The sequence below is a fragment of the Gadus macrocephalus genome, chromosome 20 (genome assembly GCF_031168955.1).
Source record: "Gadus macrocephalus chromosome 20, ASM3116895v1".
Taxonomy (NCBI): domain Eukaryota; kingdom Metazoa; phylum Chordata; class Actinopteri; order Gadiformes; family Gadidae; genus Gadus; species Gadus macrocephalus.
In genome coordinates, this window is record NC_082401.1 from 13013853 (window position 1) to 13029698 (window position 15846).

Consider the following 15846-nt stretch of genomic DNA (forward strand, 5'->3'; position numbering starts at 1 on the left):
ACACACACACACAACCCAGCAGCGGTGTGTGTGTATGTGTGTGTGTGTGTGTGTGTGTGTGTGTGTGTGTGTGTGTGTGTGTGTGTGTGTGTGTGTGTGTGTGTTAGGGCTCCAAAAGCCCTCCAGAACCCCACACTACCCGTGTTGTGGCCCCAGACAGCTGTGAGTCAGCCCCCCCCCGCGCACTGACACAGCCCAGTGGTGTTGGAGCGCGGCCGAGTTGTGTTGGAGCGCGGCCGACTCCCTCTGGGGTTCACGTTCTGCTGCAGAGGAAGAAACACACACACACACACACACACACACACACACACACACACACACACACACACACACACACACACACACACACACACACACACACACACACACACACACACACACACACACATCTGGTTCTGCAGGTGCAGGAACACAGTAACAAGTAACAATAGGATTGGAAGAGCAAAGTCAGGACGAGGACCCAAATGAGATAGAATCCTTTCTGTCGGACATTGGCTTTATTGGTGGATAAATAAACACCATGGGAGCGATATATACTGTAATATATATTCTCTCTCTCTCTCTCGGGAGTGAACAGGCGTCCGTGGTTACCACTTTGTTCTCGTTAGCTACGGGGTGTCCGGTCTTTCCCGCCTGTATCCGATGTTCCCGCTCCTCTCTCCTGACGGTAACGATGGTGGTGTGTGGAGGACGAGGAGGAGGAGGCCAGGGGTGGCCACTAATAACCCCCACAGAGACGCCTGTCCGGCGGGGTAACCAGGCTGCTGCCCCCCCCCCCCCCCTGGATCATCAGAGACATAGAGAGACAGAGACAAAGACACACAGACACATACACACAGAGATAGACACAGACTGAGACACACACACACATACATGTGTATTTCCATCCCTGATACACATGTGTACACACATATACAGAGATAGACACACACACACACACACACACACACACACACACACACATACACACATACAGACAGAGACAGAGACATAGACACACACACACACAGAGACACATACATACATAGAGACAGAGACACACACAAACACACACACATAAAAGTAAGCAGGTGTACACACACACACACACACACACACACACACACACACACACACACACACACACACACACACACACACACCTAGCAAATACACCCTTCCAAGCACAAACACAGACACAGACACAAGCACCATGCACACACGCACGTATGCATGCTATTTCGCGCTCTCGCACACACACACACACACCCACCACTGGGTTGAGTTTTTCCTCCCATAAAACGCTTGGCATCAACGGCGTAAATGAATGTTCGCCGTCCGCCCAGGTGGATCTCTGATAGGGCAGACTTCCAAAACAGCTGGCGCCGTCATTTCACATCCCTGCCCAACTTTGATTTATCGTTCTCTTCGACACAGAATTAATCCTTCATTACCAAACGCCTTCCTGCCCAGGCTGTGTACCAATAGGTGTGTCGATGGTTACCCTATCACGATATGAATGACTTGGTAAACAGTCTTTATCAGACTTCTGTTAAGACTCCCAGTGTATTTGTAACGTCATATACAGCCATGGAATCGTAGTCACTGAACACCTTATTGTTGCAGAAGACAAAGGCAGTGTGTTCCCCCAGCTCTTCCTTTCCATTCTGGTCCTGCTCTACTTGTTCCTGAGACTCGTACACAGAATCAGATACACTCCTGCTTGATCTGCACGCCTTATGGTCAAATACTTAGGACATGAAGTGAGAGTACAGTATTAGAGAGACGAGTGAGACAGTTTCTACGTCTATGAACTGAACAGTAGACAGTTTAGATAAGAGCATGCTCTCACTGGACAGAAGTCGTGGTGAGGTTACCATGCACCTAATTGAATCACAATCAGAATTGAAATTTAAGATGTCATCTACTCACATCACGAAACGTTGAAAGACTTCTCGAGTCGAGTGTTAAACACACTTTTATTTATTGTTTAGGTGCCAAATGAAACAGTGTCACCATCTATCGAGGGAGGGAGATTAGGATTAAATGGTCACATAAAAAAATAGAAAATCAAGGATGGAACTGGTAGATCGGGAGGGGGGCAACATGATGGACAGGTCAGAGGGAGGGTGGCCACATGATGGACAGGTCAGACAGCGTCAAGAGCCATACGTGGGTTGGGTTTGGTTCTTTGCACGTTTCCACAGCCTATATTAATCTCAAACAAGAAAAACTCTTTTTTTTTTGTTGAACTAGCCATGCATACAGTTGACGAATCCACGTGTTCTGAGTCAATATGTCTTCACACAAACTGGCACTTTTCAATAGAAAATATGTACACTACCACTTATTGTTTTTGCCCCTTTCGCTCTCACCCTCATTTCATTTGGCTCAATTTGAATACTCTGAATACATGAATGAGGACTGGGATGTTGGAAACCCTAGCAGCCCGCTTGTTTCTGCAAAACCGGAGGGGAAACTAAATTGAAAGTATGACAGAAGTCGGCGGCTCTTAATGGGAATGCCAGCGCTCCTTCAAAATAAGAGTAAGGCGGCCGGTTCTGAAGATTGTTTCTGTAGAAACCCCAGAAGGTTCTGTCGAGAAATCTGCTGTCACAGCTTTCCCCCCCCAAAAATAATAAAAACATGTCTTGTGTGATATATAAGAGTCCCACTCTCTCTCTTTCTCTCTCTGCCCACCACTGGAGTCCCAACACTGCAGAACCACGGCGACATAACTGCACTGCTGTGAAATCCCCCTGACGCCTCCTCCTCGCTTTTGTCTCCTCTAAACTCTTACATGAAAGAGAACTCCAACCAATAGAACCCTATAACAGGATGGTCCTCTGCTGACATCTCTCCTGGGCTCCCTGTGTGATTGTTCCACTCCGCCCACTCTACTCTCCCGCCAGAGGAGGCTGGCAGACGCTGAAGGAACCGAGAGCACAAATCAAAGACTCGTCAATGTTTTAAACACGGACCCCGCCCACTGCCGCCACGTGCTACTGGTGTGTGTGTGTGTGTGTGTGTGTGGGTGTGTGTGTGTATGTGTGTGTGTCGTTTATGAAAAACGAAATAAAACAAAAACATCACAGATCATTAAAAGATTAAGATTTTCAAGGAAAGCGTTTCCATTAGCTTATTGCGGAGTCACCTTGATGTAATTCCGTCATGTGACCCTTCTCTCTGAATGAAAGCCCCCCCCCCCCCAGCTCATGATGACAGCCGCCCCCCCTCAACAAAAACAACTCAGAGCAACATAAGGCGTGTGTACGTTTTACTCTATTATTTTTTTCTTCTAGCGTTGTTCGATTTCTCTCCCGACAAACTCATTCACAATCTATTCATTATTAACATGTCATCGTTACTATTATTATCATCATCGTCATCATCATAATGATTCATATTATTCATATTAATAATCACTTATTTGTATGCACCAAAGAGTTCAGACCCAGAGGGTTCAACCGTGAGTCAGTGTTTCTGTTTTTGGTCGTTCGTAGTTCAGCCTCCGAGTTCACACACTCAAGTGTTTGTGCATGAGTGTGTGTGTGTGTGTGTGTGTGTGTGTGTGTGTGGGTGTGTGTGTGTGTGAGTGAGAGGGGGGGGGGGGGCTATTGTATATTGCAGGAGGAGCAGCAGGGGTCGTCCTTGTCCGGCTGGGCTGCGTAGTCCATCTGCCGCACGATCTCGGCGAACAGCTCGTCCACCATGGTCTTGCTCTTGGCCGAGGTCTCCATGAAGGGGCAGCCCCACTCCTCGGCCAGGGCCTGCCCCTCGCTGGCCGACACCTCCCGCTCGCTCTCCAGGTCCACCTTGTTCCCCACCAGGATCACCGGCACCTTCTCGTACCTGCGGAGCGGACACAGAGGAACCAGAGCCAGGGTGAGCCAGGAGGAACGGCAGAATGAACCACAGGAGGACACAAGGAGACGCTTCTGTGGTCGCTTCAGATACGTAAAACGATGGTAAATGGTCGAGTTGATGTACTCAGGGATGGTAGAGTTTGTGTGTGTGTGTGTGTGTGTGTGTGTGTGTGTGTGTGTGTGTGTGTGTGTGTGTGTGTGTGTGTGTGTGTGTGTGTGTGTGTGTGTGTGTGTGTGTGTGTGTGTGTGTGTGTGTGTGTGTGTGTGTGCGCGCCGGCCCGGGCCTCAGTGGATCTCTCCGGCCCATCTGCTCCCGAAATACCAGCAGGACACCCCGGGCTGGGACGTGACCCAGTGGGTGGCAGGAAGTGAGCAATCCACTGCGGCCCGCCCCACCGAGAACAGTTGTTGTTGAACACAACTGAGTCTATGTGTTGAACACATAGACTATTTTCAAGAGTCTATGTGTGTGTGTGTGTGTGTGTGTGTGTGTGTGTGTGTGAGTGTGTCTCTGTGTGTGTGTGTGTGTGTGTGTGTCTATGCGTGTGTGTGTGTGTGTGTGTGTGTGTGTGTGTGTGTGTGTGTGTGAGTGAGTGAGTGAGTGTCTATGTGTCTGTCTGTGTGTTGTTATATATATATAGCCTTGCTAAGGGTCTCCAGGAGTGACACACTGACAGCCAGTGTATTTTGGCACTCTGAGTTTTCTCTGGTGAGCCATCTAGACATGTTGCCTGATCAAAAAGCAGCCGCCGCCCGCCGGGTCCTCGCGGCTGGGCTGTCGTGGTTTGATGTGGCCGACGTGAGCCCGACTGCGTGTGTCAGAGCACTGTAGTCTGAAGCCACGCGGAGCTTCTGAATGCCTGTCGGCGCAGCCTACAATATTCATGCTGCTCAATTATTCATTTGTTTGAGAAAGAGAAGAGAAGAAAGTTTGGGGGGAGACTGTCACATTTCTCTCAAGTTTAAGTGTCACATGAGTGTACTACATGGAGTAGTGTTGTTGTTATCAGTTCCAAGGCAAAGCACAGTACATCTACATTTAGGGCGTTTAGCAGACGCTTCTATCCAAAGCGACTTGCAATAAGTACATTTGTCAGAAGAAAGAGAAACAACAGTGTATCGCTGTCGTTACACAAAAGGATGTTCATAGACAACACCCTCTCATTCGCACCCCATATTCACAACATCACCCGGACTGCATTCTTCCACCTCCGCAACATCGCCAGACTCCGCCCATCACTGACCCAATCCAGCACTGAAATCCTAGTTCACTCATTTGTCACATCACGCATAGACTACTGCAACGCCCTCCTCACCGGACTCCCCACCAAACTCATCAACAGACTGCAGATCATTCAGAACTCAGCCGCCCGGATCATCACCCGCACCAAATCATCTGACCACGTCACCCCTGTCCTCATCCAACTTCACTGGCTCCCAGTACACTACCGCATCCAATACAAAACCCTACTCCTCACCTACAAAGCTCTCCACAACCTAGCCCCCAGTTACCTCTGCGACCTCCTCCAAGAATACACTCCCTCCCGCTCCCTCCGCTCAACCTCTGCTGGACTACTATGTATCCCCACATCAAGACTCACTTCAATGGGTGTCCGGTCATTCAGCTGTTCAGCACCCAGGCTCTGGAACTCCCTCCCCCCACACATAAAACAGTCAGACACCATTACAACCTTCAAGTCACAACTCAAAACTCACCTGTTCAAACTCGCACACAACGTCTAACTGATCACTGTTTTGATTGTTTGTTTTTTTTGTTTTGTCTTGTTTTTGTTTTATTTATTTCTTATTTATTATGTTTATTTATTATTTTTTTTTAACGATTTATGATGACTATATGCTCTGTAAGGTGACCTTGGGTGTCTTGAAAGGCGCCTCTAAATTAAATGTATTATTATTATATTATTATAGAAACAAGTGCCAAGCATTAACAATTGCTAGTTTAACCCAATCCCCGTATACAACAAACACAGCTAGGAGAACAGTAGATGGGCTGAACATTTAACATTTAACGTTGATTCTTGACACTTGCGGTCGAATGCAACTCAAATACAAATACAACAACAACAAAGCATTGCTCATCTCTACAGAGTACACTCTGTAGAGATGAGTGTAATATCTGGTCAGGCTACATTTTGCACAGCCCCTCATCAAACTTGCATGGGCATGTTGGACCTGATGGTGATGTTGGTGATTTACTCATGAATTAATGATCAACAGAGAGCCCATAGTGATATCTTAACCACTGCTTGACTGACCTGCGTCTCGGCCTATGGAAGTGTAAGGCTTAGCTCAGGAGGTAGAGCGGGTTGAATAGTAACTGGAAGATTGCTAGTTCGATCACCGGCTTCTCCCCAGAGTGTTGAGGTGTCCCTGAGCAAGACGCCTCACCCTGACTGCTCCTGACGAGCTGGCTGTCGCCCTGCGTGGTTGACTCCGCCATCGGTGTGTGAATGTGTGCATTAACCGGTGCAAGTCACTTTGGATAAAAGCGTCTGCTAAATGTAAATGTACGGAGGTGATGATGTCCAGTGTCCCTTGTTGCCAGCAGTGTCGGTAGGAACCATTTAGACGACCGATGGTTTAAATAAACAGTTCGCTGTGCTTCTGTGTTTGGACGTTGTTTCACCTACAGCCCGGTCACCGCATTCCCGACCATAAATAGGCATACGTCGAAAGCCACAAGTTCTGCTGAGAAACTATTCCAGACCGCATTTCCTCAGAGCGAGCGACTTGAACCTTTTACTACATTCCCGTTTTTCCGATGGGAGCCCATAATTATGTTTTTCACATTTGAAAGTCTGTGTCTTCTAAATTTAGCCGGGGCTGTTTATTAAAGGCTGCAGGGGGGCCGTGGTGTGAAGCCGCGGTGGTCCGCTCGGGCGTATCTCTCCCAACAGGACGGAAAGCCGAGCCCGTCCCCCCGGAGGAACGATACCAATCACAGGGGGAGATAAACACGTCCCCAAAGCGGTGTCTATGGGGCCTCCCACCACTCCCATCACAGCCTCTCCCCCCGTCCCTCGTGCTTACTGGGAATAACAAGAAAACATCTAATGGAAGCTGTGTATGCAACATGTAACAACATCGGACCAATACATTTCCATATCATTCGTAAAATGATGTCTTATATCCATTAAGTGCTACAAAAGCTCCACAAATATAACAGCAGTGGATTGAGTCGAACTAAAAGCCCAAAAGCAGGAAGGAGGAGGAATCGTCATCTGGCTCCAAACGAGCAGTTTCTATAAATAACTTTAATCAGAGGAAGGGGACCCTGTGGTCCCAGGAGGTGTGTGGGGGGAGGGGGGGGCAGCAGGGGGGCCCGTGGGGGGGGGGGGAGCAGGGGGGGCCCGTGGGGCCGAGCAGGGAGCCGCACATTCTAGGTGCAGGAGGGGGGAAAGAAAAACAATGACAGATGTGCTGCAAGGACGCCGAGGGTGTGGACTCTCACACGGAGCACACAGTGCCGCCCACCCTGGTGGGGGGGCCCGGTGGGGGGGCCGCTCTGCTGCGTATCCCAGCCACAGACCTCCGGCCTCAGCCCCCAGACTGCACACTCAGGCCTTGGAGTGGGCGGGGCCGCGGCAGAGCGGTGTGGCCCCGGCACAATGAGGCGCTGAGCTAGGGCGGCCTGGGGTCTGCGGGCACTGGAGCGCGCTCACTTCAAACACCCATCGCAGCGCCCAGACACAGCTAATCTATAATGCATGCTACGTCAACTGATGGAGGCCTCGCTGAGGCCAGGGTGGGGCGGGCTATGGTGGGGTATGGGGGGTGGGGTATGTTGGGTTGGGAGTAGGGGATGTGTGGGGTGGGGTGCGGTCTGGGGTGTGAGGTGGGGCGAGGGGGGTGGGGTATGTGGGGTAGGGTGTAGAGAAGGTCGTGGTGGTCACACGACAGTCTCTGGACCATCTGCTGCTACCGGGATGTCCAGTCCCAGGTATCGTCTGTATCTTAGAGTCAACCAGCCCAAAGAGACATAGGGCAATATACCGACACAATATTATGGTATTTATTGTGTATTAATGTTATAACATCATATTGCCACCAACACCAATGTATACATTTGATCGATCTTCTAAATTCTGATACCCCAGATTTATTTTATTAGAAATGACCATCTTAACATCGTCTTCGTATAACGTTATAAACTCCCGCACATACAAACTTTACAAGAATGGAGATGTTGAGATATGATGTTATTATCATCATCATTTCCATAACTCTTTCGGTGCGTTTAATAAACGAAGCGGCTCATCGCTCGAAGGACGGCGGACATCTGGCAGGACTCGGCAATCTGTCAACCTGGAACGGCCCGCCTATCGCTTCTGGAGCCGTCAGGAGGACAGATAAATGGCTTCTACCGGTTCCTGCCGTAGGGCGGTCTGTGAGGACGGGCTGCTGCTGCTCTATGACTCAGGTGAGCCGGTTTGGCCGACTCAGGGAAGGACGTACGAGCTCCCTCCGAGTACAGAAGCAGAGATCGGGGCCGCTCGAGCGGAACAGTCAAACAGGTCGCGAGCAGAACCACGAGGGCATTGCGACAAGACTGTTTTCGCTCGTTGGATCCAAACTTCAAGGTCATGGTTCCACACAATGGCCCACCACACACACACACACACCGGTGTGTTGTCGATTCACAATTGACTTGTTTTTGGGATTGCCTTCCAATCGACTGTATATGGTTTATGACGTTTTTCTAGATTAAAAGGATGAGTGGGTAAATATGAATTGAGTGAATGTAAAAACAATAAACTTACTAAACATCTATTTTCCATAAACGACTGCGAGCCAAGTCCTCTGGCTAAACCATAAGAAATACTGCACAAAAAAAGGAAATAAATTAGACAGGAACACAATTCAGTCAAGCACAATTAATTCGAGGCAGAACAGTTATTGGTGGGCCCATTTCTTTGCAATCAACACTTTGATTAAATCACTCTTTAACAATACACCATCATTAATGGTGAATTAGCAGGAAAACGTATTCCCTACTGGCTTTCCCTCCTTCTCCTGATTTTTCTCCTTGTTTCATGATTTTAAAAGCTTGCTCTCCATTGCGTATATCCACAGATTCAAAGTTACTTCAGTGTGTTACTGTCGTTTTATCACTGATGTTCTGTTTCACAGGAATGTCCACTTTCTCCATTATGGCCGACCCCAGCCTTCCACTGGTGACAGTAACAGCAGGACAAGCTGGCGTGAGTGTGAGCTCGTAATGAAACAGACGAGGAACGTCGTTCCCCACCGCGCTGGGTGGCCTGGGTAATTGCAGGGCTTGAGTAACTCAATAAATCACAAGAAAATATAAGACATGTACGCACACACACACTAAAACACTGAAGGAATACTGATTTGTATCTTGAAATTGCGAGGGCCCCGTGGGTCTGGAATGAAACGCCAGCTATTTTAAAAGCAGTTCATCGACATCCAACATGCTTTGCAATTTATGGTTTGCAAAATAATATACAGACGAAACCATATCTATTATGGAGGTATTAAAAAAAGAAAAAGGTCACATTGAAAACCCCCAAATCCCTAACTTATTATTGGGTTAGGGTTAGGGTAACCCTATGATGTGTGTTTGTATATGTTAGGTTAACCCGTTTCCTTATAAGAAGGTCCAGTACAGGTGAATCTACTGCTATCTCCTAAAACAACATGTGGTCCATTAAAGTGAGACTGAAAGGTCTTCTTCTACGGCTCGGTGTTAAACCCCTTTGTATAAACCGCCATAACTCATAACACAAAGACATGTGCCTAATATTAACCAGAACAATATGCCGATGCCATGTGCACAGTTCCTTTCTTCCATCAAAAACACGTTTCCCACATTCCTCTCCATGTGCTATCGATCGAGCGTCCTAATGTGAAACAGCTACCTTCATGCCGAGGTAGCTGTCAAAACACATCACCTGCGAAGCGCCAACAGCTCCTGTAGCCGTGATGAGGTGCGGGCGCAAGGCGCGCAGGTCGCTAATCCCGAACACCCTTGGCCTCCGAGCTAATGCCCGTCTAGGACTCCGACCGCAGACGCTGATGGGACCTGACAGAGTTCACCGTGCGAACAGCATCCAGGACCCAGGGCAAAGCCGAGTGGAGCCATGAGACGGAGACAGCAGCACCGTGGTGGATAGGGGGGTGTGTGTGTGTGTGTGTGTGTGTGTGTGTGTGTGTGTGTGTGTGTGTGTGTGTGTGTGTGTGGTAAGGTTGGCACCGAGGGGGGGACAGATGGGGGTCTGAAGTGGGCAGCATACTTAGAAAGAAGTTGACTTATTTCCGGCTGGTCGAGACTGAGGATGTTCTTTGCAGAATATTTGATGCTGGATGGGAAATCAGAAATCCACTTGTGGAAATAATGAAGGAATAAACTGTGATGCTGTGGGCAGTTATCGGAAAATAATGTATGACGGGGGTGGTGATGCCAAAGTACATTACCTTCCAATAACCAGACACCGCCCAGAGTGGTTTCATTCTGCTTATACCACAGTTACCACCAGTATTAGATACTTCCATATGCATCGCCATTGTATTTTTTTTATCTACATTATCAGCTGAAATGTAATTATTCTCAAGGGAATATCTGGTCACAAGTTTATTTGGCTGTTTCGTGGTTTGATTTGTAGCATATTCATTCAATAACAACTGTTGCAGAAGTGCAGGAGTGCAAGTGTACCGTTAATGTACACCCATGGAACGTTACTGGCCAATCGGGATAAAGCATTTAGCAACACTGTGGTATAAACCAATCAAATCACACCAGCATTGTGTTTTCTGACCAACCATAAGCAATGTTCGCATTGTCGTTATTTTGCGGAGCCATCTGAAAGTGACCAAATCTTCGTAAAGAAGTTCAGCAGGGTATGCATTTGTTTATTTTCCGTGCCAGCACGTTTTCTCGCTCTTACGACCTCCTCACCACACTTATTTCATCCTCTCGCGTAAGCGAGAGGAGAGCCAACTGCTTACAGTAGGAGACAGCATCTTTCACATGGCGCATCTATTATTAACCATGTCAAAGCTGCTCTCTTGTATACGAGGGGTTGAGCTAGTTATTCTTCGTTTTGGCGCGGACATCGGGGGAACATTGGAAGCCTAATCGTGTCCGGTCAGTGAGGCTGGGGGACAATGCGACGGAGCTCTGGTAGTGGGACGCTGAGTGGGACGATACAATACTCCTTTATCTCCCCAGTATTGGACACGCGGTCCGGATTAGCAACACTGGCTATGGGCATACTTGTGGCCAACGAGAAAAAAACATGGGAGTTGCTCCGGTGGTTGTGTAGCCAGGACAACCTAATTCATAACAATTCGTCACACCTTCCGCACAATACATGAGTTAATGCAAACCCCGCGTTGACCTATTAATCACGTTATGTCGCGTGTTGGAAAGGGGGCGACTCCCAACCAGGACTGGCCACTACTGGAACCACACCCCCCCACAAACCCCTCCTTTTGGAGCCACCAACCTTAACCCCCACCCTACGGAACAGCATCCAGGCGAATGCTTGAGAGCTCCAGTAAATGATGTAACACCATATCCCAGCATGCAGCAGCAGAACCTACACTGTGTTTTTGGTGTGCAAACCACGTCTTGCAAAATGATAAGCGGCAGCTCGTCCATTCAGAAGCGGATCTCTGCTCTGTCTCCTCCCAGCTGGGGATAAAGAGGGAGAGACTGAGAGGAAGAGCCTTAAGAGATCCTAAAGGAGCCCTAATGACATAACTGCTGCATAACTGGAATAAAACCACCTATCCAACTAAGTAGACATGTTTATCTGCAGTCCATGGCTTTGTATCTGGTAGCATTTTTAGACCTAATTAGGTTAAAAGTCACCCATTATGCATTAACACGCCTTTTAACGCTGGCTTTTATTAAGTGCATTTTACTCAAATGCAGCATTGGTGCCAGAAGACTATTTTTCCTGAAAATCACTCGCTGTTATGCATGTGGTGAATCGACCATGACTTGGGGAATAACCACCGGGCGAAGACCGCCTGCGATGGAATGCTGACATCTGCAATGGTTGAAGAGTTGTGTTTGTTTCAGTGGCCCGCTCTGAAGCATTATTCAACCCACCAGGCCTCATAGTTCTGGATCATCAGTTCCCAACGCTTCATAATCAGGGCTCTGCAGTGTATTTCTACGGCTTCTAAAGGTCCCATCTATTAGGAGTTTTTTTTTTTATAGATAGGTTGTGATTTGGTTTTCATTATGATTACGCGCTGTAAACGTGGAAGTTGGAACGATTCTCGCAATTCAAACCCCACACACACACACACACACACACACACACACACACACACACACACACACACACACACACACACACACACACACACACACACACACACACACACACACACACACACACACACACACACACACACACCTGTCGCCCTGCGTGGCTGACACGCCTTGCGTGGTATGATAATGCGTTTATGAATGTGTGTATGAATGGGTGAATGTTAGGCAGTATTGTAAAGCGCTTTGTGTGTCCACTGGTTCAAAAAGCGCTGTGTAAACGCAGTCCATTTCCATTCACCCTTCAGTGGGAAGGGGTCGGGCAACTAGTCTCTTCCCCCTATCCTTCCTCTCGCGCTACTGAGGGTGGAAACCCGCTGACCTCATTCCTTCATCCATACCGTGGATTTATGGGCGTGTTTATGAAGGCTGGACGTCGGTCAGCAGCGCTGGATTCAATTAGGACACAAACAACGGCGCCCACAATGGAACGGCGGAGAGGAGACACAGGATCAGAAGGGCTTTGAGAATGGCTCCAATGTGTCTTTGTCAAGGAGGAATTAGCATGCGTCAATAGTTACAGAGCGTTTAACCGATACGGCGCAAACCAAATGCATATTCAGTTTTTTCGATTGACGCTTTGCTGAGCTACGGGGATCTGGTCTCATTTATAGTCGAATAATCAGCTCCAACGTAAGATTATTTTTTGTTGAATGCAGTGAGAGCTTCCTCAGAGAGTATCTCTGGAGTAGCAGACTGCTCGGTCAGCCCTCACACACAATCCCTGACACTGTGGGTGAATGAATGATTGAATGAATGGATGGACGCATCATGCATGCATGAATGGATGGATGGATGGATGGATGCTCGCTCAGTGTTGCATAACACAAACGCCCGTCGTAGTGCAACATTAAAGCATAGACAGGATCTGAGCTGGGATAGATAGGCCTCGTTTGAGGATGTTATTGTGTCTGGAGAGGGTTCGCCTGCAGCAGGGGAACTCCGATAATGGGACAGGAGGACAATGGGGTAGTCCTCCTCCCACCCTTAGCTAACCTCTCAGTGTGTAAGACAGCCTCCCCCCCCCCCCCCCCCCAGTAGTGACCTCATCGTCAGATCATCAGAGCGCATCACTTGGAAAACCTCCCTGATCGGCGGCAGAGTGACAGCTTGCTCTCGTTAATTACAAAAGCATGGCCTCATTTATTCTTCTTTACTAGAAACCCTTCGGCCCACAGAAGCGTGGATAATTTCCCCAAACCGGGGAAGTGCCCCCGAATGCTCCAGCATTGCCTTCATAGCCCCGTTGCCACAGAGCTGTCCTGGCTGTTGCACTGAATCTTGGCTACTATGAGCACACTGGTCAGGCTTCCAAGAGGTTGCAACCATCTAAACAATGTGGAGCTCACAGCAGCGTTAATAAGACCGCATGCAGTTCACCCAGGGCACTGTCATGTCAGCCCCCGTCAGAGGAGCTTCACCGTGGTAGATTTGAGCTGGAATGCACCCCTTGATCTGCTCTTTGATCCGGACTGTCTACCAGAGCCAATTGGTGTATTGGTATCTCTGTAGTGCTATGCTGGTCAATTAGCATAGCACTACAGAGATACAGGAGCCTGTGATGCATTGGAGATCATTCGAGGTAGTCGGAAGCTGGTTACTGATTGGATGTAAGATCCGGTTTAGATGCTGTAGCCGCCGTATATGTCGTTGTGTTTAAAGAAGTTTGATTGCGGCCTACCCTAAAGCCCAAATAAGACGAGGGTTGGGAAAAGCCTACCCTTGAAGGATAACATATCTCCATGTAGACAGTTGAGGACACGGCCCTTACCCTATCCTGGCCTGACTCTGTAGCATGTTATAAGAACCATACCAATATCCCGATGGTAAACTTTGACATCATCCTGCCCCCCATCATCGTGTGACTACTGACCGTTTCACTCGGATGATCTGGTCCCTCATGGGTTTGATGTCCTGGAAGCTCTGCTGGTTGACGAGGCTGTACACCAGGATGAAGCCCTGGCCGTTCTTGATGTAGAGGTCCCGCATGGAGGCGAACTGCTCCGTCCCGGCGGTGTCCAGGATCTCCAGCACCGAGGGCGACGAGTCCACCTCGATCTCCTTGCGGTAGAAGTCCTCTATGGTGGGGTCGTACTTCTCGATGAAGGTCCCGGTGACGAACTGCACCGTGAGGGCGGATTTCCCGACCCCACCGCTGCCCAGGACCACTACTTTATACTCCCGCATCGCGCCCTGGCTGCCGGGGGTTTAATCAAGAGATGCTCGGAAGGTCTCAATCTCCGCGCCACATTGAAATCGCATTAATAAAACGATGATGCCGAATCACGTTCACCATTCGTGTCCCATGTTGAACGGGTGTCAATAATTCAATCTTGGCTCGCCGCTGCTGGGCTACAGCAGAGCACAAAGCCTCGGTGCCCTGAGACGGGTTTCATTGTAGGGTTTCCCCCCACGCAGACCAGACAGGGTCGACCGTGCCTGCATCCCAGTGATGCAATTTTCCAGATTTACCTAGGAGGGAATACAAATTCACCGAATCCGTGAAACGTGGGAGCGTTTCAGATCACCCATCTGTGCAGGATAAAAAAACAAACTTGCTCCATCGAAGACATTGCAACCAAAAAAAACAATCGGTTTCCACCTAGAATGGGTTGCGGGAGCGAAAACGAAGCCTGCAAGCAGCCTGCCGTGAGGTCAACGAGCATGTGCGTAATCGAAGCTTAGTGCAAAAACTTGCGTCTCTTTGTTTCTTTTTCACCATCTCTCGCACGTCTTTGCTCCGTCTTCGTTGACCAACACAACCCCCGCCGCCGTGCTCTCTCGGGCGGAGACCCAGCGCTGCTGCGAAAACCACCCGGTCCCCACTCGGCTCCCGTACCGCGGTGGAGATCTGGGGCCCTCCCCCTCCTGGAGAAAGACGCGCGCGTCGCCCAATAGCAGCGTCCCCTCGCTTCAGACCTCAGCCGGGATTGTGCGGCTGTCAGACACAGGCAGCCAGTAGAATGACGCAGTCATTTCCGTTCATGTGTTAAACTCGCCATCATTCGGTTGCCCCGGTGACATCCAAGGCACGCTCATCCAATCAGAGTGGCAGCTCGAGGATGTGTCTCCATGAGGAGCAAAGAGCACCGGATGATGTTACCATGGTAACGCTGCAGCCAGCCGCTGTCCGACGTTTGAGAGCGCTGTGTGTACAGTCGCTTAGCCTTTTCAACATGGACGGGTGGCATTAACAATGACACATAGGGTATCCAACAAGATGCGTTACATAACACAGGTAGATCAATCCATTGGTATAAGCCTATTTGATGAGGTCACTTGGTATTAAATAGGTTATGGCTGAAATGGAGGTGCCATTTTACACCAGGCTCATAGGCTATGTAACAGCCGCAGGGCGGTTAGTTTAAAGGGCCAGTGAACCCAAACCCTTACACTTTAATAGATAAATCTGGGTCTAAAAATAAACAACAGAATTAGGACCACTGGAGAAAAGTGCAGTGCAGTGCAATAATGGAAGTCCAGTAGATAGACACACACACACACACACACACACACACACACACACGGTTTAAAGCATAGTACTTAATTTTATTATAATTTTTAAGATTAGGTTTTACACAGTTTTTGATTTACTTGAACAAAACTATTCACAAACATAAAAACATAATTATACACAAATATTTTAGAGTGTCACATAAACCAATTCAAAAGTAA

At 48.7% G+C, this 15846-nt stretch overlaps 1 protein-coding gene across 1 annotated transcript; it reads right to left on the minus strand.

The window, feature by feature from the left end:
- Positions 1-1939: 1939 nt before the first annotated feature.
- Positions 1940-15121, minus strand: LOC132448978 (ras-related protein Rap-2a). The gene is made up of 2 exons (XM_060040548.1): positions 14045-15121; positions 1940-3831 (listed from the first exon to the last, which is right to left on the minus strand). The coding sequence occupies exons 1-2, from the start codon at positions 14356-14358 to the stop codon at positions 3594-3596; spliced, it is 552 nt and encodes a 183-aa protein (XP_059896531.1). The 5' UTR covers positions 14359-15121; the 3' UTR covers positions 1940-3593.
- Positions 15122-15846: the final 725 nt, after the last annotated feature.